The 26,803-nt window shown below is 42.5% G+C and overlaps 1 protein-coding gene across 2 annotated transcripts in view; it reads left to right on the forward strand.

The window, feature by feature from the left end:
- The window catches only part of il1rapl2 (interleukin 1 receptor accessory protein-like 2), a 515,311-nt gene that overhangs the window by 421,190 nt on the left and 67,318 nt on the right, over positions 1 to 26,803 (forward strand). For both annotated transcript variants that reach the window (XM_041796951.1, XM_041796950.1), the window contains one exon: positions 25,014 to 25,088. In XM_041796951.1, the coding sequence (XP_041652885.1) occupies positions 25,014 to 25,088 (75 nt within the window). The remainder of the gene's footprint in view (positions 1 to 25,013; positions 25,089 to 26,803) is intronic.

Genomic DNA, 26,803 nt, shown 5'->3' on the forward strand with positions numbered 1-26,803 from the left:
TTTAAGAGTATCCTTTCTGCTTTAAATGTCTGCAGCTGTTAAATCCATCCCACAAACAATTAACATTGAAATAGTTTTAGAATGACTGAACATTTGAACTGTTTTTACAGAAATTTACTGTCATAATTAGTAGATATGTAAAGAATGGTTAAGGTTGGCAGAAGTGCTGCAAAAATTGAAAGAAAAAAAGTTGTGAAAAGAGGTTAAACTGTGTCAAAAATGGTAAAGGAGGAAAAAGGGGGCAAAAAGTATCAACAATTATTTAAAAATGACAAAAAATAGTGCAAGAAAGTTAAGAAAAGGGGTTAAAAAGTGGCAAAAATTGATAATATAATGGCATAGAGGGGATAAAACATGCAGAAAAAGTGGTTTTCAGGGAGTTAAAATCTTTCAATAATTTGGTTAATGAGGCAACAAGGGGCAAAAAGTATCAACAATGGGTTTAAAGTGGAAAAAAAGTTTTTAAAGTTGCAAAACTTGTTGGAAAATGTAATAAAAGTGGTTAAAAAGTGGCAAAAATAGAATAAAAATGGCAAAAATTGATAAAAGAGTGGCACAAAGGGGATAAAACATGCGGGAAAAGTGGTTTAAAAGGGGTTAAAATCATGCAAAAAATTGGGTTAAAGAGGTAAAAAGTATCAAAAAGGGGTTAAAAGTGTCAAAATGGGTTCATGTTGGTGCTAAATGACAGTTAGGGAGGGCCCATTCTCTGGGATTTTCAGGGGTCTGGCTGATCCTGTAGTCAGGTCTGTCTCCTTGTGTCCTGCTGCGTTCTAGATAACAGAGATAGATCTCACTGCTAATGACTAAACATGTCCTGTAGTTTAAAGGAAAATACAAATACTACTGCAATAATATTTCAATCAGACCAAGATGGTCATTTAGTTTTTGTGTATTTGAAAATCCGGCCCCCCGAGTTTCTGTTCAGACTAAATCTGGCCCTTGTGCAGATGGACTTGATGACCCCTGATCTAGACACTAGTGTTGGAGTACTCCAAGACCACATTTTGAATGTCTTGGTCTCGTCTCGGTCTCGAGGTTATTTTTACTCGGTCTTCTTGGTCTCGGACTGGCCACACTCTGGGTTTTCCATCAGGACCGGTCTAGACCAGCACTGATCTGCTGTTCTTCCTCTTCATGGATGTGAGAATAAGGAGAAGCACTAAAACAACAAACATCTACACCTGCAAACACTCAGACATCAGTCCATCCAGTCTGAAATACCTCTGAACACTTTAGACCTCATTGTGACAGATCTAGATCAACATCTCAGTCTCACGTTTAAAATCACTCTGGTTTTATCAGGGGCTTTAAGATACAGACAAGGATTTATTTTTTGCAAGAAGTTAGTGAACAAATCTGTTAGATTGTAGATTTTTATTTGTTGTGCTCTTTCAGACTCCTCGTTTTTATCTGTCAGATTTATTTAAAAGAAACTAAAAATAAAGAGAGAACGTTCTTTAACTGTTCAACCTGGGCGGGGTTTTTAAACTGGTTTTTATGGCCTCAGTCTCGACCCCAAAAGTCTTGGTCTCGGTCTTGATCTCAGTCTTGACTCGGTCTTGGTCTTGTCTTGGTCTCTGTCTTGTCTTGGTCTTGGTCTCAGTCTTGACTCGGTCTTGGTCTTGTCCTGGTATCTGTCTTGTCTTGGTCTTGGTCTTGGTCTCAGTCTTGGTCTTGGTCTTGTCCTGGTCTTGGTCTTGTCTTGGTCTTGGTCTCAGTCTTGGCCTCAGTCTTGGCTCGGTCTTGATCTTGTCTTGGTCTCTAAAGCTTTGGTTATTCCAGTGCCATTCAGACCCTCTGTTGACCTTCCTACAATGCTGGGAGGAATAGAGGAATATTCACCCTCTGCCATGACTTCCAGTCGTCCGGTGAGACCATGGGTGAGACTGTCAGTGCATCTGTTGGCACCAGCAGGCAACGCTTCCACCATGACAGTCCACACGTAGTGAAGCCAGTGCTTTGCCTCACTATGTTTTCACCCCACCAGGGAGGGAGTAACCGGCGAATGCCGTGGTGGGGGGCACATGGGGACGGATCCAGGAATGGTTTTGAAGGGTTCTTCGCTATTGGGAGATAGGGCTAATAGCGGAGGTCTGTGCTCTCCGAGTGCTTTTCTAGTTTATTGATGCTTTTTCTGTGATTCTTAAATCATCAGCCTGAGTTTGTTTCTGAATCTTGAAACCAGATCTGTTTTGATGAGACTGTGGGTGAGAGACCTGATGGAGCTGATTTTAACAGTTATTTACTGAACTTAAGGACTTCCTGACTAATAGAGACAAAAAAGATATAATCATGTTTGATTTAAGATTGTACTGTAAAGTTAAACACTAAAAATAAGAAATTAACTTTTAAAACAAGATAAAAGATCTAACACTTCTTTATTTAACCCTTGTGCCTCCTCATATTTACCACCCTCTGGATACCTTCAAGGCAAAAATGGACACACACAGAAAAACTGCCATTAAATCAGCATACATCAATATTTCTTTCTACTTTTTTTCATAAATCTTTTTAACAACTTCAGACCTGCTCAAAACTACCAAACATTCAATAATTTTCAAGATTTTAACCCTTTAAATGCCAGTTTGATTATTTGAAATATTTTATTTATTACTAAAAACACAAAAAGTGGATTATTTTCCATAAAATTAATAGTATAAAGATGGGTCTTTGGGGGTGAGAAGAGTCTTGGATGGGTCAAAGATTAACAACAAAACTGATTTGATTGCATTAATATTTTTTGTGTAATATCAGAAATACCCTCCTGACATCTTGGAGGTAAAAATGCCCCCATTGACTTCCATTAAAACCAGGTTTTTTAATCTCACTGTCACTGCAGTATAAAATCATGCATTCTTTAATGTCAGCATTTCAATGTGAAGAAGTCTAGTGAAATTTGACATTTTTACCGTATTCCACCAGATTCAAGCGTTTACTCATTGTAGGACCACGCACCACATTCTTCTATTTTTGACCGTTATATTACGGAGAGTTTTGTGTGAGTTTAAAGGGTTAAAATCTTGAAAATTATTGAATGTTTGGTAGTTTTGAGCAGGTCTGAAGTTGTTAAAGAGATTTATGAAAAAAGTAGAACAAATATCGATGTATGGTGATTCAATAGCAGATTTTTTACGTGTACATTTTTGCCTCGAAGGTGTCCAGAGGGTAGAAAATTCACTGACAGAGTCTGAATGACATTTAAGAGTAAAACATGTTGGATTTCAAAAATTTAACTAGAAAGAAAAGTTCCTGTAAAAATTCACGCCACAAGCTGTAAAATTGACAAAACGATCACAAATTTTAAAAAAAGTTGAGAAAATGGCCAAAAATCTTGGTAAGCACCAAATAATTTGCAGTGTGTGAATCTGAGACTTTCTGCAGTAGTGAGCCGTAGTTAGAGAGTAGTTTCACAGTAATGTGTTTATTGTTACTGACCATTATTCTCTGTTGTGTAGTTAAACTGATGTATCCTCTGCCTATGATGGCTTGTAGAAATGCAGACAGGCCTAGAAGTCTTTTCCTGGAGCCTTTAAATCCTGAATCCAACCTCTGGTAATTCTGATTTTGGACACTGAAGGATGTCACATGATCAGACTGGAGCATCTTCACCACTTCACACCGCCTCGGCGTTCCAGAAACCCCACTTTACCAATTAGGAAAAGTGGAGCAAAGGAAAACTTTAGATGCAAATCTGTTGATAAAAAATGTCAACAGTCTGAGACACTATTAATCCTGCAGAACTGGTCTTCTTCTCTAGTTGGAGAACAGCTGTCATCTCTTCTTAGGCAGTTTACCAGCAATCCCACAATCCGTCTGTCCAACCAAGCTGTGCAAAAAAGCATCAGTGAACGGAGATTTAGTGCTGCGACTGTCTGCACCGCATCACCACACTCATTATTTCTGGGTGTCAGATTGGAAGTTTTTTAGCAGCGTTACCTTAAAGTCCTCCATCAAAACTGTAAATATAATGAGAGGAGGCAGGAGAGGAGGAGAACATGGACTGGGCGGTCTGTCCAGAATAACAACAGAGAGGACAGAAGGCCAGACTAGCCCAGCAGGAGATGTATTATTTGGGTTTAAAAGAGAATCTGATCCAACCTGGCAGCAGAAGGCTGTTTCTGATCAAACCTCAGCTCCAGTAACGCCTCTGTCTCCCTCATCCTGACAAACCAAACTCCTCCTCCTCTCTCCTTTCTTACACATTCATCTCCTCCTTTCCCTCTGCAGCCACCCGTTCTTTCTTCCACATCCTCATCGCTTCACGGTCTGAAGTATCCCCGTCTCTCCTTCTCCATCAGAGCCATGGCTTGCAGAGAGGCTGCGTCAGGCCAGATAAATGTTGGACAGATGTTATGCAGAAGTCTGGCCCTGGGGTGGCGTTACCAAAGACGACTGTGAGTCTCTGACTCTGTCTGTGTGGCCCTGGGTGGAAACGACCCAGCAAGAGAAGAAGAAACGCCTGGAGATGTTTCCGATTCATGCCCCCCGCCAGCCTCTGCTCCCTCCCTCTCTCTCTCTGTCTAAATGTGTGTCATCTAGAGGCAGTTTTTTTTCTAGCAGTGATTTGCTGCTCTTTAACTGCTCACAGTTGGAAATGTAATCCCATCTGTCTGAGTGTTTAAGTTTGTCTTCATAGCCGTGTTTGACCTTTTAAACAGTCGGACTGTCCCCTCCTCTGCCTCCATGACCCGTTTAAGTTAGTTCAACTTCAGAGGAAGAGACAGATTCAGATTTAGATGGTGTTTTCTGGCGGTTCTCTGTCGGTCTGTCTTAGGGGTGTAACCGTATCTGTTTTCGTCTAAAACCAGGGGCATGAGAAAGAGTCCAGCCACGGCCCAGTTGTTGATGATTTTGTGTTTTTGGTGTGAGGAGTCTTATCTTTAGCTGAATAAATCGAAAACAAAAGACATGATTGATTTCAGGAAGAGACCTCAACAAAACTGTGTAACTCCAATCAAAGGTCAGACCACTGAGTGTGCCGTCATATAAATACCTTTGGATGATCATTGGCTCAAACCTGAACTGTGAAGCGGTGTGTAAAAAGGCTCACCAGCGTTTGTATTGTTTGAGGAAACTGTGGCTCTTTCACACTGACCGAACACTGATGACCATGTTCTACTGGCTTTTATTGAATCAGTCTTGTCTTTTTCCTTGGTGTCTTGGTGCGGTCACACGTCTCTGAAAGATAAAAAATTCCCTGAGTCAGGTGGTGAGATGGTCAAGTCGTCTGATTGGTGAGCCTCAGCTCTATCCAGCATCCCTGTACTCTAAGCCAGTGGTTTTCAAAGTGTGAGGCGGGCCTCCCCTGGGGGGCGCCACTGAACTTCAGGGGAGGCGTGGAACCATAAACCAGAAAAAAAGGTTAATAAGTTCTGCTGTGTGTGGGGAAAGCTAGCTAGGATTTTCCTGTCTGGTCCTGGTGATACTCGATGCCCAAAGTGTTTAATTTGCAAAGCTGTCTAAGCTAATGACAGCATAAGGCTGTGTGAACCCCGGGGTCACAAAGCACCAAGTCTAGTGATCAAACCAGGGGGATTTTTTTGACAGGAAGTAAAAGGAATTTCAGTCACTGAAGATAACTGAGACATTTAGCAAACATTTAGTGTTGTGAACATGAAGGCAGTCTGTGCAAAAGCAGATTTTTGGAACCAACGATGATCAAAAGTGAGGACCAGGCGAGGCTGAAGGTGGAGGATGATCTGCTGTTATGCAATCCTACATCATCTGCATAGATCCAGACTTAGAGTTCCCACTAAATAAGAGCACAATAATCAGGTCTTAAATGCAACAAGTTCAATACTGAAACTAAAACTGATTGCCTTGGTAAGATAGGTGTTCAATATGCAAACCAAAATATGAAATAAAAATGTTTAAAGATGAGACATAGATCTTTGAAAATTAAGTTGTTTACATTTTTTAAATCTTATTTCGACAGTGGTGGGGGTCCATGGGATAAATTATTTTCTCCTAGGGGAGGCTCTCTCTCCCACACTTTGAAACCCCTGCTCTAAGCAGCTGCAGAGATAACTCTGCCTTAAATGATGATTCCCACCCATTGCACAATGAATCTCAGCTTCTCCCCTCTGGACGCAGGTTTTTACTCCCAAGGTGCAGAACAAAGTGGTATAAAAACAGCGTAGTTCCTGCTGCTATTGCCAAGCTGAACAAGTTGTAACCTCATTTTGCACACATGTATTTATTTGTTCATGCACTTATGTATTTATGTCTACATTTGAATCTTAAACATGGTTTTATTGAGATTATTTGAGATCTTTTGACTTGCTGAGTTTTTAATTTGATCTTAATGGATGCTACTTCAGCCTCTTTTATGCCTATTTCTGCTTTATTGATGGGACCTTGAGCACTTCGATGTTTTAATGTTTTACCTTGGTTTCTGGCATGTTTTTTTTTTTTTCACTTTTCAGGGGGTGGGTGGGGGATAGAGGGTGGGCTGTTATGTCTTAGGAGGTTTTGAATAACCTTCATTTTTCCTGTTTGTTTCTCGTCGCTTCTGTCCTGTGATCTAGGTTTTGAAATGGATGTTGTAATCTCACTGACTGCAAAACAAATCTACCTGAACCTGAACCTGAACCTGAACACACGCTAGGAATTTTAAGGCGTATTTTGAGACATAAATTGGCAGCTGTAGCTCCACGTATTGATCCTTACATTGCCATCAGAATTCAGATCACTTGTTTACTCTCGTGCATCGCCCCCGGGTCGCTGCATCGCTCCAGGCTAAACTGGATCAACAAGCCAGCAGAGAGGAAGATCAGGAGGGGAGAGTGGAACTTTCTTCCTGAACCTGGGGGCGGGGCTAACTCCCCACATGTCATCATGAGGGGTAAATCTGAGAGCGGCTTGTTTCAGCTCACATTTTCTGAAAGGTGGAGAAAGAGAGGGAGGGAATGGATTTTTCTGGTACAGGCCATACTTTTGTTAGAAAAGCCTGAAAAAGTGATTTTTGCATAATATGTGACCTTTAATTCAGATATTTGTCAGTTCAGTTACAGCCTGATTAATTCATGCACAAGGACACGGGTGGATATGGAGCACGGTTATTTGTGGTTAAAGTTTGTAAAGTTTATAGAGGAACCGTCTGGAGCAGCCGTGTGGTTTCTCTGATGCCCAGGTGTTCAGTGGACTGAGATGTCTGCCAGCATGCTGCCGCGCTCGGCTGATGTGATTGTGTTCTTGTATCTCAGGAGAGCAAAATGATAAAACTGTGATGAAACTCTGTAAAAACAGAACAGATGTGTAACGAGTAAGTGTAAGATCCAGACCTCTGTGAGTGTAAATGACCAACGTTAAGTCGAAGTTTGCAGCTTTTCTGACGGTCTTTGTGGAGCCACACCTGTTGTGAAAGTTTAGCCTCCTTTTTAGCTCCTCCCACCACCAAAGACATGCTTGTTAGGTTAACTGCTGGCTTTAAAGTGCCCGTAGGTGTGAGTGTGAGCATGCCTGTCTCTCATCCAGTCACAGCCAGGATTGAATCTAGCCTCCTGTGACCTCTCAACAGTTCTGCTGCATCGACTGTCAGGACGTTGATATTTAATCACATGATTTCTTACTTACTGGTGCTGAGTCAGCAGACTTTATAAGGCAGATCTGACTGTTCAGGTGTCTCAGTACGCTTTGTGCATGAGAAATAAGACGTAGAGTTGAGACATGATGACATTTTATTGATCCTGGCAGGAAAATTAACACAAATCCTCATGTCAAACCATCTGTCCCTCCTTTGCTTGTCGTAATGAAGTCTCATTTTTCACTGTCTCTTTCTGTCCGTCCCTCTTATGACATTAGAGACCTGTCTTATTTAAGCAGTGAAAGTATAATAATAATATTAGGTGTGCAGAGCTCTCACAGATCAATATGAAATGCTCTGATAGAAATGATGTGTGAGTGAAACAATAATGTTGGAATCTTAGCTCTTCAGCCTGCAGAATAAAGACTCTAGAATCTACCTGCAACTATAATGAGACCACAGGAGGGCTGACCTTTCCACCAGGTCACCAGACGGCTCACAGCGCCCGCCTGGCTCACAGACAGCAACGCCAGTGTGTGAGCGGGATCCTCTGATTTCACTTCCCTGTTGGAATAAAATGCTCTGCTAACAGAAGGGGAGGGGCCAAGACAAGACAGACTCAAGACTGAGAACATGTGACCTATGACCTCAGAAATACATGCAGTTCATGCTTTTTTAGGAGTGGAGAAATCTCTCAAAGCACTCCTGAGATATCAGGATGAACATGAGGCCCAGTGAGGCTCATCTTTTACAGTTCATCCTTGAGTCAGACATTCATGCAAAGACTGAAGGAGAGCCCTGAAAATGCTGTGCAATATCATGTTTGCAAGTAAGAGATGACCTTTGACCTACATATCTCAGCAGTCAGTGTGCATCTGGGCAAAGTTTAAAAAGACACCCTCAAATCTCTAAGACGGTGATATTCAACGTGTGGCTCTTTTATGAATAAATTTAAAATATTATTCCCAAAAAAACCTTAAAAAAGGAACACTGTGAACTCAGATATTATCCACTGGAAGTCACATTATTCAGGTTGTTTCCCACACTTCTACAGTAGGCTTTAAGGTCAAACTCAATCATCAACCTTTATTTGTTGTCTGTACATTTCCATTCTTATTTGCAGTTTGTGCCCCTTTTAGTTCATTTATGCTGCATTTAGCCCCTTTTTGCCACTTTTCGACCATTTCTCCCTCTTTTTATTCTGCTTTTTGCAAGTTGAATTTTTCCCTTTTTTGTCATTTTGCCCATATAAGACGCCTCTTGCCATTTCATGTCACTTTTTCCTAGTTTATGCCACCTTTTTGCTGCATTTTGACCATTAATAACCTCCGCCAAGGAGGTCATGTGATCGGCAGGGTTTGTTAGCAACATAACTCAAAAAGTTGTGGACGGATTTTGATGAAATATTCAGGAAATGTCAGAAATGGCATAAGTAAGAACTGATTAGATTTTGGGAGTGATCCGGATCACCGTCTGGATCCAGGAATTTTTTAAAGGATTCTTTACTATTGAGAGATGGGTCTAATGGCAGAGGTGTGCACTCTCCGAGTGCTTTTCTAGTTCCACCTGTAACTTATTTTTTGTGACTTCTCACCCATTTCTGCCACTTTTTTTCCCCATTTTGTCACTTTTCACCCAGTTTTTACCATTTTCTACTGCCCCCATTTTTGGCCGTTTTTTTTTTTTTTTTTTTTTTTTTTTTTTTTAAATCTTTTCTGCCATCTTTAACTTATTTTTATTGCCACTTTAACCCCTTTCACCACTTTATACCACTAAGACTGTGGCTGTTTTTGGCTCTTTGGTTGAGCAGGGCTGAGGAACACTGCTCTAGGATTTTGAATTCACACATAAAAGATGAACATGAGGCCTAATACCCTTGACCTTTGACCTCCAAAACCAAGTCAGATCATCCTTGATCCAGAATGGGGATAAATGTAATGTTTGAAGAAAACCCCTTTGTGTACGGCCTTTATTTTATTTTATTTTATTCTGTTTTGTTTTATTTTATTTTATTTTTCTATTTTATTTTATTTCATTCTGTTTTGTTTTATTTTATTTTATTTTTCTATTTTATTTTGTTTTATTTTATTTTGTTTATTTTGTTCTATTCTATTTTGTTTTTTTTTTTTTGTTTGTTTGTTTTATTTGATTTCTTTTTTTATTTATTTATTTATTTGATAAGGTTTTAAATGCACTTCCACCATGTTGACCTCTGACAGCAGGGGAGTCAGCAGCAGAGTGAATGCTCATCATGTTCTCTGTGTGTGTCATGCACTTCTGCAGCTTTGTATTAGTTCGGGGGATGATTTGGTACCTTTTAAAGAGGACAGAGCAACCATGTAGGGATAAAGGGCCGGTGTGCACCAGAAAATGCCAGGTCCAGATTTTCTTCCCAGTCCAGCACTGCTTGATCCAGAATTGGCATTAGTGTGATGTTTGAAAAAAATCCCTTAGTGCACAAGTCCGGTTGTGATACTTTTCTCGAGATTTCAAGAGGTCCACTGACTTTGACCTTTGACCTATGAGCTCCAGTTCCTCCTGGTGGACATTTGTGCACAGTTTGAAGAAAATCTCTCAAAGAGCTCCTGAGAAAGAGCGATCAAAAGAGCAGCTGAGATGGACTACCCAAACCGTGACGCCTGCAGTCTCTGCTGGCATAAAAACGATAATTCTCTTATCAGGAGGCTGCTCAGGATACTCATTCATTAACGTGCCTGACAGGAAGTGTGTGGCTCCCATCAGTCCAGTTAGTCTGGCACAGATAAGCTGTTTTATGGTCCAGTTTAGTCTGGATCTCCACACAACCTAAAGCAGCCAGCAGCAGGAATTAGGAGCTCGTGTAGTGCAGCTGACAGCCTGTCATTATTTAGCCAATATGTATATGCTGTAAAAGCACATGAAAACAGCCCAGATTAGGATTATTCTGCAGACAGACGTGCAGTGAAACACCTTAATTCTCAGCTTAAAAACCTCTGAAACAGTGAAGTTGTGTTCCTCCTGACTGCACGAACAGTAGACTCAGGAACGACTGTCATGTGGAGGTCGTGGCTCGGTTTGGCCACCGTGTAGACGATTTGGCTCCATCACACTCAGGTCAGGTTTGGCCTGGTTGCAAAGACCACAGAGACGTGGGTGGTTAGCCAGAGAGCCTGTGTCCCTGTGCCATCGGTATATTAGGCCATGGCAAAGTTTTAGCTCCCCTCCATGCCAGTAAACTCCAGTCAAACTTTGAGATGGCACATTTACAAGTGAATTCACTGGAGTAGAGGAGAGACAGATGAGGGCACAACATGAAGCCTGAAACCTGAAAACAAATGCTAATATTTTTGGAAACTCAGAGTCGGATGGAGGAAACAGTGATAACAATGTGGTATTTTAAAGCTAAGCATTTCTGCGCCGGTGCACGGGTTTATTTTTATGTCAGGGGAAAATTACCTCGCTAATAAAACCTCCAGAGTTTCCTCTGTAAGAGAAATGATCAGAAATGTTGGGACGGTTTCACTGCTGAGCTATAAAGGGCCCGTGTTTAATGTGCTGTAATTAACGCCCTCATAAACTTTCATATATCTCACATCAAAACTGGTTTGAACTTTTATGTGTGGACATAAAGGTGTAATAAATTAAAGCAAAGCTGTGGAAGGACAGAACTGTCACTGCAGAGAGAGATTAGAGCGGAGGAAGTCTTTGATTATAACCTGGATAATCTGACGTAAACTTTAAATTCACTGCAGATGATTAATTCAGTAACTGATCGTCACTGATCAGCCTGTGGTTAAACCCTGCAGAGCTGTGTCTGCGGCCTGCTGTGAAGATTTAGGAGAACTGAATTACCTGCCACTGAGTTTCAGCTCTTCACTAAGATCTCCAAACTTTGTAGTAAGTCCCTTTAGTTCATCGGTTCTCAAAGGGTGTGGCAGGGCACACGAGTCTGTCTTGAGACAGGTTGGGGATCTGGCTGGACCCCTGATGAACCCAGAGAATGGACCCTCCCCAGCTGTGATTCATTGATGAGTGTGTGTTGGATCAGTAGCATTGTTGCTAGCACCCTGGCTAACAGTTACCTCATTTGGCAAGCTATTATTCAGTTGAAATTGGTGTTTAAATTATTAATTCATGCCACTTTAACCAAGTTAACCAATTTTTCTACCTATTTACCTCTTATTTTGACAGCTTAAACCAATTTTGCTACTTTTTGCCACATTTATCCCATTTTTGCTACATTTTTGCTTTCTTTTGCTGTGATTTAGACATTTTTTTGTCAACTTCTTTTCCATCACTTTTAACCCCTTTTTACCACCTTTTAGCAACTTTAACCCTTTTTGCCTCTTTTCTGCCACTTGTAACCTATTTTGCCACCTTTTTGACACTTTCAACCCATTTTTGCCCCCTTCTTGCCAACTTTGCTCACTTTGCCTGTGTTTGGCCACTTTTTTACCCAATTTTGCTCATTTTTAACTCTTCGGGTGCCACAGTTTTTCAAGAAAATATTCAATTGTGATATCAAGATTTCAAAAGGCTGTAGCTTGAAAGTGGTTAGAGATGAAGGCATACTGTAAATGAGAAAACTCTTCAGTACGACCCAAAGTTTGTGATGGAAGTAAATTCACTCATCTAATTTGCATATTCTGACGTCACCAGGCGGCCTCCACCGCCACGGCTTCTACCACGTCTGCCCCTACCTCTGCTGAGTTTTTTATTACTGCTGCCTCAGTCAATATTTGTGTTTTGACCACCCCTGCAACCCCCACCATGTCCCCACCTCGGCCACGGTGAGGAAAAGCATCAGCTTTGGTTTGTGCTGCCTGTGGACTCTGATGGCGCACGGAGTCGCTGTGGCTCCAACACACCAGCAGTCTCGGTCTCACCATACGACTGAACGTCATTGTCAGAGAGGTAAATATTCCTCTATTCCTCCCAGCACTGTGAGTATTCTCGCTACAATTTGCTCTCTTTCTGTCTTTTACGCACCGACTACAACCACTTCTACCACTTCCTCGTTTTCCTTGTCTTCTTCCTGCATCTTCAAACTCTCTCTCCAAAACTCTGAATAGAAACACGCCCACAGATGCTGCTGGGATTGAAGTCACTCATGTCCGCCATCTCCTGGTGTAAAGTAGTAACAACATCAGGCACCATATTTGCAGCTAGAGCCTGTTTATTCAGTAATGTTGCTTGTCGCAATTTTGCGACTTTGGCGCTTAAAGAGTTAAAATCATTTTTAACCCATTTTTACCCACTTTTATAACATTCAACCCTTTTTGGCCTCTTGTGACCCATTTTTGCCACGTTTTAGACCCTTTCAACATGTTTTTGCCACTTCTAACCCTTTTTTTGACCCCTTATGCCAGTTGTAACCATTTTGGACTCTGTCTTGTCACTTCTTGCCCAATTTTGCCATGTTTTTTTCATCACTTCGAACCAATTTTTGCCATCTTTTGTCCTCTTTTGCCACCCCCAGTTGGCCACTTTATCTCCCCTGATGGGCCACCTTGACTGTTGCATTATTTTTAAAGTCTGTTTTGTATTGATATGAATATGGTGTGCCTTGAGAGTTTGGTTTAACCTTAGGTGTGCCTTGGGTGAAAAAGTTTGAAAACCACTGCCTTAGTTACACAGATCATAAACCTGGGGTCTGCAGGGGCTGAAAGTTTGAAATGATTTTGGAGGAGGGGAAAAATCATACCTCGGATGAGTACACCTTCATTTGGCAGAAGGGGGCGCTGTGGCAAAGTGGTGAAATTGATACATGCTAATGTGAAGTCTGCTGATCATTAGCGGAAGCATTGAAGAAATATATGGCGTTAAATTATTGTTACTGTGCAGAAAAGTAGTCTGACTTTGGCCCCAGACCACGGGCCCTCCCTCTGGTGGAAACTCATGGTTTGCACAACTTCTGATCTCCATCTCGTCTAGAATGGGCAAAGAAAATGTGGAGTCCATCAGATAAAGTCCCTCTGAGGAGTTCGTCTACATGTGAAACCTGTGCATCATCAAAAATGTGAAAATTTGACCCTGAGCTGTTTGCAGTGTGCTTCCTGTACGTGACAGAGGACGGCTGAAGTCGATATTCCAGAACATCTACGGTTTAGAATCACTGCTTTTGTTAATGCTTAAGCAGGTTTGCATGTCCACCACTAGAGAAAGCTTCCATGTCCCCATACTGACTGCTTTATCAGCATCAGCTTCATGGCCTCTAACTGGACTCTCCTGATCAACTTCCTCCTCTCTCCTCTTCCCTCTGTTTCTGCTGTAGTAGGCAGCCGTTTCCAGAACACTAACTCCCTCTGCACCAATCAGTGGTCAGAAAAAAGAGATCTAAATTGGCCGAGATAGTTGAGCATTAGGCAGCTAAAGAGCCCAGAAATGACCGTAGGGACTGGTGGAGTGTGAGGTTTAACTTCAGACCAGTGCTCTGAGGTTGGAAAGGCGAGGGGAGATCAGGACTGGGTTTATCAGATGTCCAGAAACTAAACTGTGTTTGGAAGCTACAGTCCAGAGAGAATGTGTGAATTAGCAACAGCTGCTAAACTTGCTGCTCAGGCCTTTAAGGATGTCGCCGTGTGGGGTCAAAACGGTTCACTGTTCACGGTCAGAGTCATGCCTGTCTGTTGAAGATGTGCTGCTATTACATTTAATGCCGTTTCACCACTCAGTGATCTAATCTTTATGGCCTGGATATTTCTAATTCTGTTCTCACAAAGCTGATGGACTGGCCAGACTACAGAGTAAATTCTGTTTTTACCTCACTTTAAAGCAGTCAGTGTTAGTGATGGTGATTCTAAAACCAAACTTTAGGAACAGGTTAGAGGATGTCTCTTTAATCACTGATGAGCTGAAGGGTTTAAAGGCGGTGTGTAGAGGAGCAGCTCCTGGCAGGTTAGTGACGGTGTGCAGCCAGAATATTCTAAACCAGCTTTAATGATGGCCCAGACAGAGACGGCGCTCTGACTGATGAGGAAAGGAACGAGCTCATCATTAAAGGTCTTATCACCTCTCTGCACATGAGCTTACACTCTCTCTCACGTCTGACTCAGTGTCATGTGTGCTTCTGTCACATTCATTAAAGTTTAAAGATTTAAGGTCAAACTAAACGCTGAAGCTAAAGGCTCGCCGGTGTTTGTGTTGTTTCAGGAAACTCTCAGACTGTCCCAACATTAATGATAATCTCTGTCATTACTGCAGTCGTGGCTCAGTCTCGTCTCTATGAGGTCAAACTTCCTTCTACCAGGCGGTGAGATACTCAGGTGGGCAGATAGCCTTCCAGCATCCCCGTATACTAGACCAGTGTTGTTCTAGCGTGCTGTGTCATCATCAGGGGTGGAGGGTCATGTTTTAGTAGGCTGTAAAGAGCCTTCATTTTTCCTGTTTGTTTCATGTTATTTCTGTCATGTGACCTCTGTGTCATCATGGATGCTGTGATCTCACTGGCTGCAAAACAAATCTTCCCACAGGTATGAATAAAGTAACCTGAGCTGTTCAACAGCAGCACACGCTCGCTCTCCGCCCCTGTCCTCAGAGGAGATCAGGATCATCTTTCACATTTCATAAACGCAGAGATGGACCATCAGCTGTGTGGGAGGCACGGCGGTGTAGGGTTCTCTCACAGCAAGAAGGTTCCTGGTCAGAGCAGGCCTTTCTGTGTGGAGTCTGCATGCTCTCCTAGATGGTCTGATCGATACTTTTGAGAGGAACAGAGTGTTGAGACTAAAAACTGTGTGGGTATAGTAAATGACTAATATCTTTATAAGATGCCAGATGAATATGGGATCAGAAATGGAGACAGTAACTTCACACATAATCAAACTTCACTACAATTTTCTCACCCCTCATTTGGGGTAGCAGGTTATCAGTCAGTGTTGACATCTGGTACCATGTTGGTACTGGATTTAGACTCATACTAGTGAGAACGTCCAGCTACAGATAGAAATTATACATATATTGCCAAAAGTATTCGCTCACCTGCCTTGACTCACATATGAACTTCAGTGACATCCCATTCTTAATCCATAGGGTTTAATATGATGTTGGTCCACCCTTTCCAGCTATAACAGCTTCAACTCTTCTGGGAAGGCTTTCCACAAGGTTTAGGAGTGTGTTTATGGGAATTTTTGACCATTCTTCCAGAAGCACATCTGTGAGGTCACACTGATGTTGGACCAGAAGGCCTGGCTCTCAGTCTCCGCTCTAATTCATCCCAAAGGTGTTCTATGGGGTTGAGGTCAGGACTCTGTGCAGGCCAGTCAAGTTGATCCACACCAAACTCTCTCCTCCATGTCTTTATGGACCTTGCTTTGTGCACTGGTGCACAGTCATGTTGGAACAGGAAGGGGCCATCCCCAAACTGTTCCCACAAAGTTGGGAGCATGGAATTGTCCAGAATCTCTTGGTATGCTGAAGCATTCAGAGTTCCTTTGACTGGAACTAAGGGGCCAAGCCCAGCTCCTGAAGAACAAGCCCACACCATAATCCCCCCTCCACCAAACTTTACACTTGGCACAATGCAGTCAGACAAGTACCGTTCTCCTGGCAACCACCAAACCCAGACTGGTCCATCAGATTGCCAGGTGGAGAAGTGTGATTGGTCACTCCAGAGAAGGAGTCTCCACTGCTCTAGAGTCCAGTGGTGGCGTGCTTTACACCACTGCATCCCACACTTTGCATTGCACTTGGTGATGTATGGCTTGGATGCAGCTGTTACCATGGAAACCCATTCATGAAGCTCTCTACCACTGTTCTTGAGCCAATCTGAAGGCCACATGAAGTTTGGAGGTCTGTAGCCATTGACTCTGCAGAAAGTTGGCCACCTCTGCTCACTATGACCTCAGCATCCTCTGACCCCGCTCTGTCATTTTACGTGGCCTACCACTTGGTGGCTGAGTTGCTGTCGTTCCCAGTGGCTTCCACTTTGTTCTAATACCACTGACAGCTGACTGTGGGATATTTAGGAGCCAGGAAATTTCACCACTGGACTTGTTGCACAGGTGGCATCCTATCACAGTACCACGCTGGAATTCACTGAGCTCCTGAGAGCGAGCCATTCTTTCACTAATGTTTGTAGAAACAGTCTGCATGCCTAGGTGATGATTGTATACACCTGTGGACATGGAAGTGACTGGAACACCTGATTTACATGAATGGATGGTGAATGAATACTTTTGGCAATATAGTGTACCTCTGTTATCAGACAGGTATGAGCACAGGTAAAAATAGACAAATGCAGCCAGGTGGAAGGTGAGGACCATAAAAACTAGAATAACATATGCTATAAGACAATAGTTGCCATTATTACACATAAATAAGTGGAATTAGTCACTATAGTAACTGGTTCAACCATCCTTGGCAGCAGCAGCTGCTAGCTGTGATAACTGTCTCTGAGTCTTTGTGTTCTTTTTGCTCAGCAGTGGTTCTGGCCTTGAATTCTCCCATGATGCCATTGTTGCCCAGTCTCTTTCTGATGGTTGAATCATGAACTCTGATCTTAACTGAGTCAGTGAGGCCTGCAGGTCTTTAGATGTTGTTCTGGGTTCTTCTGGGACCTCCTGGATGAGTCGTCCTTGTTCTCTTGGAGTCATGTTGGTAGGCCGACCACTCCTGGGAAGGTTCACCACTGTTCAGTTTTCTCTATTTGTGGGTAATGGCTCTCATAGTGGTTGGCTGGAGTATCTGTAACCTTTCCAGACTGATAGATCTGTTCTTGGATTTCCTTAGATGGGGCCATGATGTGTTGCATGGGTCACTGCATGGATGCTTCTGCAAACCTGACAGTGTTGACATGAACAGGGTCTAGAATAAAGCCCGGGGGTGTTAGAGAGGCTCGGATCCCTACCTGGGGTCTGCCTGTCAGGAAGCCAAGGATCCTTGAGCATTCTTAATTCCCAGATCCTTGAGCTTGGAATCAAACACTTATCTGCTGTCATTAAACACAGGTTCTGTAGTCGGGGTGAGGTCGGGGCGTAGCTCTAGCACACTCAGAGGATGCTAACGGCAATGAGCTAACATCTTTACTAAAATTAAAGCAGGTGATAAATCCAAAAAAGGAAAAACTCTGAAAATGCTGTGTTTATGTTTTACAGTCATTTAAAGAGTGTTTCTAAAGTTAATGGGTTTCTTGCTGCTTCAGAGTCTGCTCAAAGTGAGCCTTAGAGACGGACAGAGAGCTACCATAGCCTACAGATAGCAGAAAGATAATTAGCTAAATCTCCACGGGGGACTGAGCTGCCCTCAGCCCCAACACTGGAAATAGTCTGAGTTCCCATCCATGCTGTCGGTGGGACCAGAGGCAGAGAGGTAGGAGTCCCTAAACTGATTAAAATCAGCTCATTAGAATCACTAACTACTCTCTCTCTGCCACACAGCCACACTGAAGGAGGAGGTTAACCGTGTCATTGTTTGTTTTTCCCTTTTATTGATTTTATAAATGAATCAGGGATTTTCATGAAAAAAAAAAATCCTCTTAAAAGTTCCTGTAAAGTCAAATCAAAGTTTGTATCTGAACACTCTAGAAATGTGTGAATCTGGTTTCTGTAAACATGAAAACTCTGAGATCTACATGTGACTGGATTCTGGATTTAGACTGTTAGAAAGTTTTTCACCTCTTTCATGGCTGGGTTTAATGTGGGCGGGGCCAATATGTGGGCTAGTGATGTCATCATCCCTCAGTAGGGAATGACCCCGCCCCTCTAACACAGTTAAATGCTGTTTTTTTCTTCATTGTGAGGTAAATTTACCAAATCTCTCAGCCTCAGTGGTCTGTGGATCATTTAAGGGCGCTTTCACATTAGGCACAGTTGTTTCACGCAGCAGCACAACCCCACCCCCCCCCCCCCCCCACCCCCGGCTTGCTTTCACACTAGCAACCTGCTAATGGGACTGGGGATGGAAATAAGCCACCGGGCTATATTCCTATGTATTTAAATGCAAATGTCCATTAATGCATACTGTCCCATTTAAAAAATACATAAATGAATCTCAAATCCATGGTCAGGGTTGTGTCTGTGAGTCTGCCCTCCTGTGCAGGTTTCTACTGGGTGTTTATCACACATCTAGATTTGTAGGACACCACATTTAAGAGTAATATTAGAAACAATTAAAGATTTCTCTGTGGAATTAAAAGTCTCTCTGAGCTCAGTCAGACTAAAACTCCCTGTGTTTGATGTGTAAAGGTGTGTGTGTAAAGGTGTGTGTTCTGTACCTGTGGGGCCCACTGAAACCTCTGCAGATCTCCCTGACCTCTGACTCGTTTCTGGAATACTGTCATTTTAGTTTTAATCCAGATTCAGATGATCTTATAGTCATCTGGAAGTCTTCAAAATGTCAAATTAATCCATCTCTGGACAGGAATAACTCAGCAAACTGTTAGAGAGACTGTGCTGACAGGAAGTAAAGGGTTAAAGTCTCAGAAATGTCCTCCTGTATTTTCTCTAGTCTTCTTTGTTAGTGTCAGGGTCTTCAGCTGTCTGCTGTCGATGTTTGTACAGGTAGAACAGTTCTTTAAGGAGTAGGAACATCTCTGCAGGTCACTCCTGTCCTCCTCCCCTCTTTATATTCTAACAGGACTGGAGGGATGAAGACAGAAAGAGTGAGTACGTTCCTCTCTCTCCTCTCTCTCCCTCGTCACATCTCTGTTAACTCCTCCCTTATGCTCTGACATCAGCACCATCAAACACAAAACCACAAGACGAGTTTCCAGCTCAGCCAGAGTGCAGATATGATTTTGGCAGTGTTTGTGCAGGGATCTCCCTGAGTCTGATGGCTTTCTTTAAAGATCTCTCACAGACTCACAGCTCTGATATATTCTTCTACATGATCACTAACGTCCTCCTGTTTCTGCTCTGAGGAACGCCCCTACGCTGTGAGTCTTCATGTCATCAGATATCTGGTAGAAACAGAATCAGGGTCACGTGGTGTTTATCAGAGAGCATTTCTTATTCCATCTGCTGAGATAAAGAGCAGTACGTTTACCCTAATCTACTCTGAGCCCCTGGAGAGAGAGAAATATCTGATCTGGAAGATTCAGATTATCATTAAAATGTTCTCTAATCACAGAAAAGCTGCATAAATGACCGCAAAACTTTCCGAACTTTTTTAGTCCTTTCTTAAATTCAGATTTAAAGACAAGAACACACACAGTCTAAGATCAGGAAATGCCAGCTGTATAATGACCGCAGAGCAAATAAACAAGCACTGCCTCCTCTTTCAGGGCTGTTTCTAGTGATTATGGCTCTGTCTGACCTTATGTGTTAGACTGCAGCACTTTACCCTGCAGAACTGAATTTTACTCTGAGGCTGAGTTTTCTGCTGTCGAGCGTGGTGGGAGCTGGAGTTGGTTTAAGTTTATCGGCTAAAGATCCTGCAGGAAACTACTCTGGTGAAAAAATAAAAACAGAATACTGGGAGGGAGATTAGTAAGATTAGCCATTTTAAAAAACACCTTCATGTGGCGTGCAGCTCGTCTGCAGCGTCAGGAGTACCCTCCCACAGAACCGCCGTAAGCCCCTTGAGCATGGGCGATAGGTTAGAGCAGGACAGTGTGGTGATCCTGGTATCTGAGCGTGCAGATGAAGCCCCAGTCTTTGGGTCTTTGGTCCTCCTGGTCTGACTAAACTCTTATAAGGCCTGAACTGACGGCCAGCCATGCCATCTGGACTCCTTTATGACGACGTTTCTTCATCTTATCAGTGTGTGTCTAATGCTGATGTAGTTAAAATAGCAGGGACGGGAGGGGTCAGCTGATGGATACAGGAACAGGGGCTGCATTTTTACAGGCACCTAGGCCTGATCCAGCTCACTGCATACTGGATGTCCAGGACTTGATGGGCTGGTCCAGATGCCAGGGACGATGGCGAACATCAGGGGTCATCAAGTACATTTGCACAAGGGCCAAATTTAGTCTCGGCAGAAACTCTGGGGCCGGACTTTCAAACAGAGAAAAATTAGATAAATATTTTGGTCTGATTAACTTTATTATTGTGCAGCAGGCCTGCCCACATAGCACCAGTATTAACTCATTTTTGACCTTTTTAACCTCTTTTTGATACTTTTTTGCCTCTTTAACCAATTTTTGACATTCTTTAATGCCTTTTGAACCACTTTTCCTGCATGTTATATCCCCTTCGTGTCAATCTTTTATCAAATTATGCCATTTTTATTCTATTTTTGCCACTTTCTAACTCCTTTCATTGCTTTTTTGCCACTTTTAAACCAATTTCTGCCATTTTTCACCCATTATGCCAGTCTTCAACCTCTTTTTTGCAACTTTCTTGCTAATCATCGCCTCTGTGTGCCCCTCTTTAACACCTTTTCACTACTGTGCCAGGTTATTTTTGCTGTATTTCTGCCCCTTTTCGCCCCTTTTTGATAGTTTAACCTACTTTTTCCCGTTCTTTCGCCCCTTTTAAACCACTTTTCCTGCATGTTTTCTCCCCTTTGTGCAACTCTTTTGTCTTTTTTTGCCACTTTTCTTACATTTTTGCCATTTTTTTATCCCATTTAAATTACTTTTTGCCATTTTTTTGCCACTTTTGACCCATTTTTGATACTTCTTCCCCCTTTTCCCCCTTTTACCTTTTTTGTAACATTTCAACCTCTTTTCACGACTTTTCCTGTTAATTTTTTGTCCCTTTGTGCCACTCTTCAACCCATTTTGCCACTTGTCACCCATTTTTGCCACTCTTTAACCCCTTTTCACCACTTTATCTGCCCATTCTTGAAATATTTCTGCCAACTTTAACTCTATGTACTATTTTTTTACTAATAATGGCTGGCAAATAAATTTCTAGAACAATCAAATGTTAAGTCATTCTGAAACCATTTCAATATTAAACATTTTTGGGATGGATTTAACAAAACATCAGCAAAAAGCCAACAACATCTTCTTTTCCTCCTTTTATGAATGTCATGACCTTCTGGGGCCTAACAGAAAGCTATGGGGGGCCTGATATGGCCCCTGGGCCACCAGCTGATGATCATTGGCGTACATCGTGGAGGGATATCTGTAAAGTTGGGGCATGGGTCTGCTGGGAGGATGGTCATCAGGAGGGTTGAGCGGTCCAGGACCAAGGGTGACACTGCAAAGTGCTGAAGTGGCATAAGCTCTCATACCTGACCTGACCTGAATTCATAACCAAAGTTATCTGCAGACATTTTACAGAGAGGGCAGGCCTTGATCATACTCTCTGACATTTATAAAGAAAATAAAATCTGGACCAAAAGAAGGGACTCAGTGTGTGAAGGCCTTAAAGCATGAGATTAGTTGCAATTTAAAAATGAATGCATTAATCAGGGGCTTAAACTAACTGATTCATGCATCAGTGCTGCAGCCCTGATGCTTCCAGAGCCTCTGCTGCAGGAGCACCAAGACTGCAGCAGAGCATGGACTCCTGGTGAAATTACAGGTTAGGGTTAGGGGGGTGCTGTGGATCAAAGGTGGAGCCGTGGTCTTCTTATTTCTAGGTTTCTGGTTCCATCCCTGGATCCTGCAGCCCAAATATCAAACTGTCCTTTGGCAAGACTGTGAAGCTCAAACTGCTGTGGGAGACAGACCACTGATGTATGAATTTATTCAGATGAGTTTAGATCAGAAGTGAAGGACAGCTTGGCTCTGTGACCGCCTGTCACTGCCAACAGTTTCTGAATGTGTGAGAGCAGGGAATGCTGCCAACCTGAGGGGTAAATAAGTTTGAGATCAGACAAACTTCTCTCTGCTGTGTCACTGAATAAAGACGCAGAGAGTCCGCTTTAATCACCAGAGACATGCTGGACCAACCGTACGGTTTCACTTCATCATAGAGATGCTGGACCAACAGTACGGTTTCACTTCTTCATAACGATACTGGACCAACCGTATGGTTTCACTTCTTCATAGAAAGACTATGATTGTAACTATTGTAACTATGATGACCATGAGTGCTGCAGAGGATTGGTGGCACTGAGGCCTGATCTGATGAAGGTCTAGGATTGGAGTAGAAGACAGAACAGCACACGAGTTAGTTTAGGTGAAGGGTTGTCTCATTAATCTCCGACCGATGCAGTGATCCCTGCAGAATGCAAATTAAACTATCCGTCTTATCAGCAAAAACAGGGAGAGGGTGGAATGATAGGGGGATTGACAGGGTTGTTGGGGTAAAAAGCTGAAGTACAAGGTGAATAAGAAAAGGAAAACACTCTCTGAAGAATTTTAATTCACTTTGAAAGACAATTCACTCCAACAGGAGCCGTTTCAACAGGTCTCCTCCAATCAGAGCGACTTTAATCAGGGAGCAGGCCCTCTCGTCTCAGCCTCAGAGGTGGATAATGCCAGACTCATGAATTTCACATGTTCTCATTGGTTTCTGCCCATAATCAGAGCACAGGTCTTCATCTGGGAACTACAGCAGCTGAAGGTAATCAGACAACATTTACAACATTAAAGTGTGACTGCAGTGAAGAGCAGATATATTTTTAATTAAATACAGAAACCAAAAACTGCTTTTTTCTGTACCTGTGTGAAATTTAAGCATTAAATTGTCTGATATTGATTATAGGTCCCTTATATCAAATCATATTGAAATCATAGCTTAGCAGATTTTGTGAAATTATATTTTTTTAATTCCAAATTATCAACATCATATCATGTCATTATGAAATTATGAAACAGCTGATTTACATCCTTATCAAAGACCCCGTCAGTGAGAGAGAGTGTGACCTCCATCATGTTTGCTTTAATTCTCCGAATAATATCAGGACATAAACAGTGATTCTTCAGCTCAGTAAAGAGCCACTCTTTTCCTCTGTAAATCTGTCAAAGCTGAATTTAACCCCTTCCTCTCTGTAGTGGTTGTGCAGCAAGTATGGGTGCTGAGGTTTTGCTGCTGAAACACACCCTGGGGTCATCGGGAACTTTGGGGTGAAGGGGGGCGGATGTTGACAGCTGAGTTCTGGGGGTCCAGAGTCCTCTATGGTGAAACAGGGAGGACAGAGGGGTTAGTCCAGTGGGTCTCAAATGGTGTGCCGAGGCACACTTGTATGCCTTGAGACTAGTCTAGGTGTGCCTTGGGAATTCTTCTGACTTTACATTAATACTACAACTGTGCAAAATCTAAAGACACTATAACCAATGTCCTTACTGCATGCAAGTGTTACAGCATTGCATGCTCACTGTCCATCTGTTATCTGTTAAATATGCAAATGTAAATTTACATGTAAAAATGTGACATCTCATGCTTTTTCTTATAAAGAGGAAAATCGAGGTATGGTGCCTCTAATGGCTGTGAGCCACATAGTTTTGTCTCCATGTTAGCACAAGTCAGACCCTAACATTTCATGAAGAATATCCATGCATCACGCTTTGTAAAGCAAGCTAACAAGTTTCAGGACTGAGAAAAGTGGAAGAAAATTAAGAATATCCTCTGGTGGGACACTCCTGGTGTCATCCTTTGTGCAGCCTCTTCCCTTACTGATCCATCTTAATAGGAGCGACAGAGAGAAAATAGGAACAGGGTGACTGGGCATAAACCTGGGGAGCTGCAGTGCATCACTTGCAGGGTGTCAGGATGCTACAAAAGGAAACTCTGTAACCAAACTGATGTTGTAGCAGCGCTCGCTCACATTGCATGCAGTTGGAACATGTTGCTATACACGCTAAAGAGGATATATTGCAAGGACATTAATAAGGTGTGCCTTGAGACACCAGCTTGATTTTTGGTGTGCCTTGGGCAAAAAAAGTTGGAAACCATTGGGTTATTCAGACAGCCGTCCTTTAAAATCACAGAATCCTGAGGTGTGGCTGAGGCAGCTCGGAGCTCTCTGGTGGTTAGAGCACTCCAGATTGGTGCAGCCCTTTAGTGCACCCAACGCATTTTATCTTTAAGCACGGGTAGAATTGCAACCAGATGAGATGGAGCAATAATTAGTTTTGCATATCAAACCGGAGGAGTCACACTAACATTTTGCAAATTCAGTGTGTCACAGAGTTCTGTTTCCTTCCAGAGATATCCTTCCTTCTTTAGCAGAAATGTAGTAAAAAGTGCACACATCAAAAACAACAGACTACAATATGATCTGGACCGCTGCCTTTCACAGCACTTCCTACTTTACGTGATGACGTTTGTCTGCATGAAACCTATGGCGTTGTTTTCTTGCAGGTCACCAATCACACTTGTGCAAACATTTGTATGCTTAAAAGTCTCCGGCACACTTAGAGATGCACCCTTAGATTGCACGACTGTAAACAGTGTATTTTTTATAAAGATGCTGTCTCTTGGTTTTTGCCCTCTCAGGTGGGTCATAAAGGGTTAAGAGGCTCTCTGATGCCCTAAAGGAGAGGAGGGTGAGAGCTGAGATAGCTCTGTGTTTTAGAGTCCTCCAGAGAAGACCTGAAGTCCGCTGAGCTCTGGAGCATCCGGGTTTTTCTCCTGCTGTTAATAAACGTATGAATGTATGTGTGAGCAGAAACTGAAGCTGACGTTGAGCTCTAATGAACCTTTCCTTCCTTCTCTGTCTCTCTCAGCTCTCCAGACCACTCAGCCTCCTAAAGTCCTCTTTCCTCCAGAGAGACAGGACACGGTGATCGAAGTCACCCCCGGTAAGGACCCACACTAACCTTAATTATGAAGTAGAGCTGTGAATCCTCCCAGTGCTCATTACAGAAATCAGAGTGTTTTCCTGCAGGATGGGATGTCATGTGTAATTCACTCTCTTAACGTTCCCATGGAGGTGAAAATATCTGACATTAACGGGCTGGACTGACCCAGAGCTGCAGCTCCATTAGCGGTCCAGTCGACCTGGAAATCACTCCTGAAACATCTCCTGACACTTTCAGATCTTTGCTGGAAAGAAACAGCTGATCCTCTGTGGCCGTTCGGATCACCTCTGAGAACTTCCTCTGTTCTGGTTCCAACCACACGTTACCCAGAGAGACAATAAGTCAGCACGCTGTGAAATAAATGCACTGATAAATACTGACCTGACACAGCAGAGGGACGGTCCCATAGAGCTCACACTCATCTGGGAAAGCTCCCACATGAAATGTTTGGGGAGGGAAGACTCTTTAAAGCAGGGGTTTTCAAAGTGTGTGAGAGTGAGCCTCCCCTAAGAAGAAATCATTCATTCAGTGGACCCCCACCCACAAAAAGGATTCAAAGTGAAAAAAAAAAACATTTCAAATATTTATGTCTAATCTTTGAACATTTTTAACATTAATATATTTGAGATTTTTTGATTTGCAAATGTCCTTAAACATCTGACTTTTTTTCACCTTTTTGCCCCTCTAAGCTAACTTTCATCATTAAATATCCCTTTTTTCAATTTCTTTTAGCTCATTTTTGTGATATCTTTTTGCCACTTTTTCCTATTTTTTGCTAGTTTTATCCAATTTTTACCCTTTTTTGCCATTTTTTGTGACTTTTTGTCCATTTAAGCTACATTTTTGCCATTAAATACCACTTGTGTCCTCCTTTTTCCAATTTTTGTCTCTTCTTTTTGCCACTTTATCCTATTTTTGCCCTTTTTTGCCCTTTTTGCGGCTTTCACACATTTAAGCTATCTTTTGCCATTAAACACCACTTTTTCTCCCACTCTTTTGCCGATTTTGGCACTTTTTTCCCAACTTTTTACCCATTTTTTGCCACTTTTATCCCATTTTTGCCACTTTCTAACCATTTTTCCATCACTTTCCAACCATTTCAGCTACCTTTTGCTGTTAAATACCACTTGTTTCCTATTTTTGCCCATTTTTGCCACTCTTGACTGCTTCATGCCCATTTTAGTCAGTTTTCACTCTTTTTTTTTTTGGTCTCTTCTTGACCATTCCTGCTACTTTCTGACCATTTTTCCACTTTTTCTCCCCATTTTCGCCCCTTTTCACCCATTTTTTGCTGCTTCTTGACCATTTTTGCCACCTTTAACCTATTTTTATTGCTACTTCACGTTGTTTCGCCACTTTTCACCTCTTAGATTGTGGCTTTTGCAAAGGTAATTTTCATCAATTTTGCTCTTTGTTTGAGGGTTGAGAAACCCTGCCTTTCTGCATATTCCCTCAACTTTTTTTCTGGTTTATGGTTCCGTGCCTCCCCTGAAGCTCTGTGGCGCCCCCCAGGGGAGGTCCGCCTCACACTTTGAAAACTACTGCTTTAAAAAAATTCTCAGAAGGTGATTGGACGAACGTCCTGTCTGTCACATTTATTAGAGCCAATAACAGCGACCAGACCAGATGAGGGACTGGGGAGTGAGGTGAGCTCAGCAGACAGGTGTAGTTTATGAATGCTGGTGGTAGATGGTGGATCAAACTCATGCTGAGGA

The sequence above is a fragment of the Cheilinus undulatus genome, linkage group 10, assembly GCF_018320785.1.
Source record: "Cheilinus undulatus linkage group 10, ASM1832078v1, whole genome shotgun sequence".
In the NCBI taxonomy this organism is placed as follows: Eukaryota; Metazoa; Chordata; class Actinopteri; order Labriformes; family Labridae; genus Cheilinus; species Cheilinus undulatus.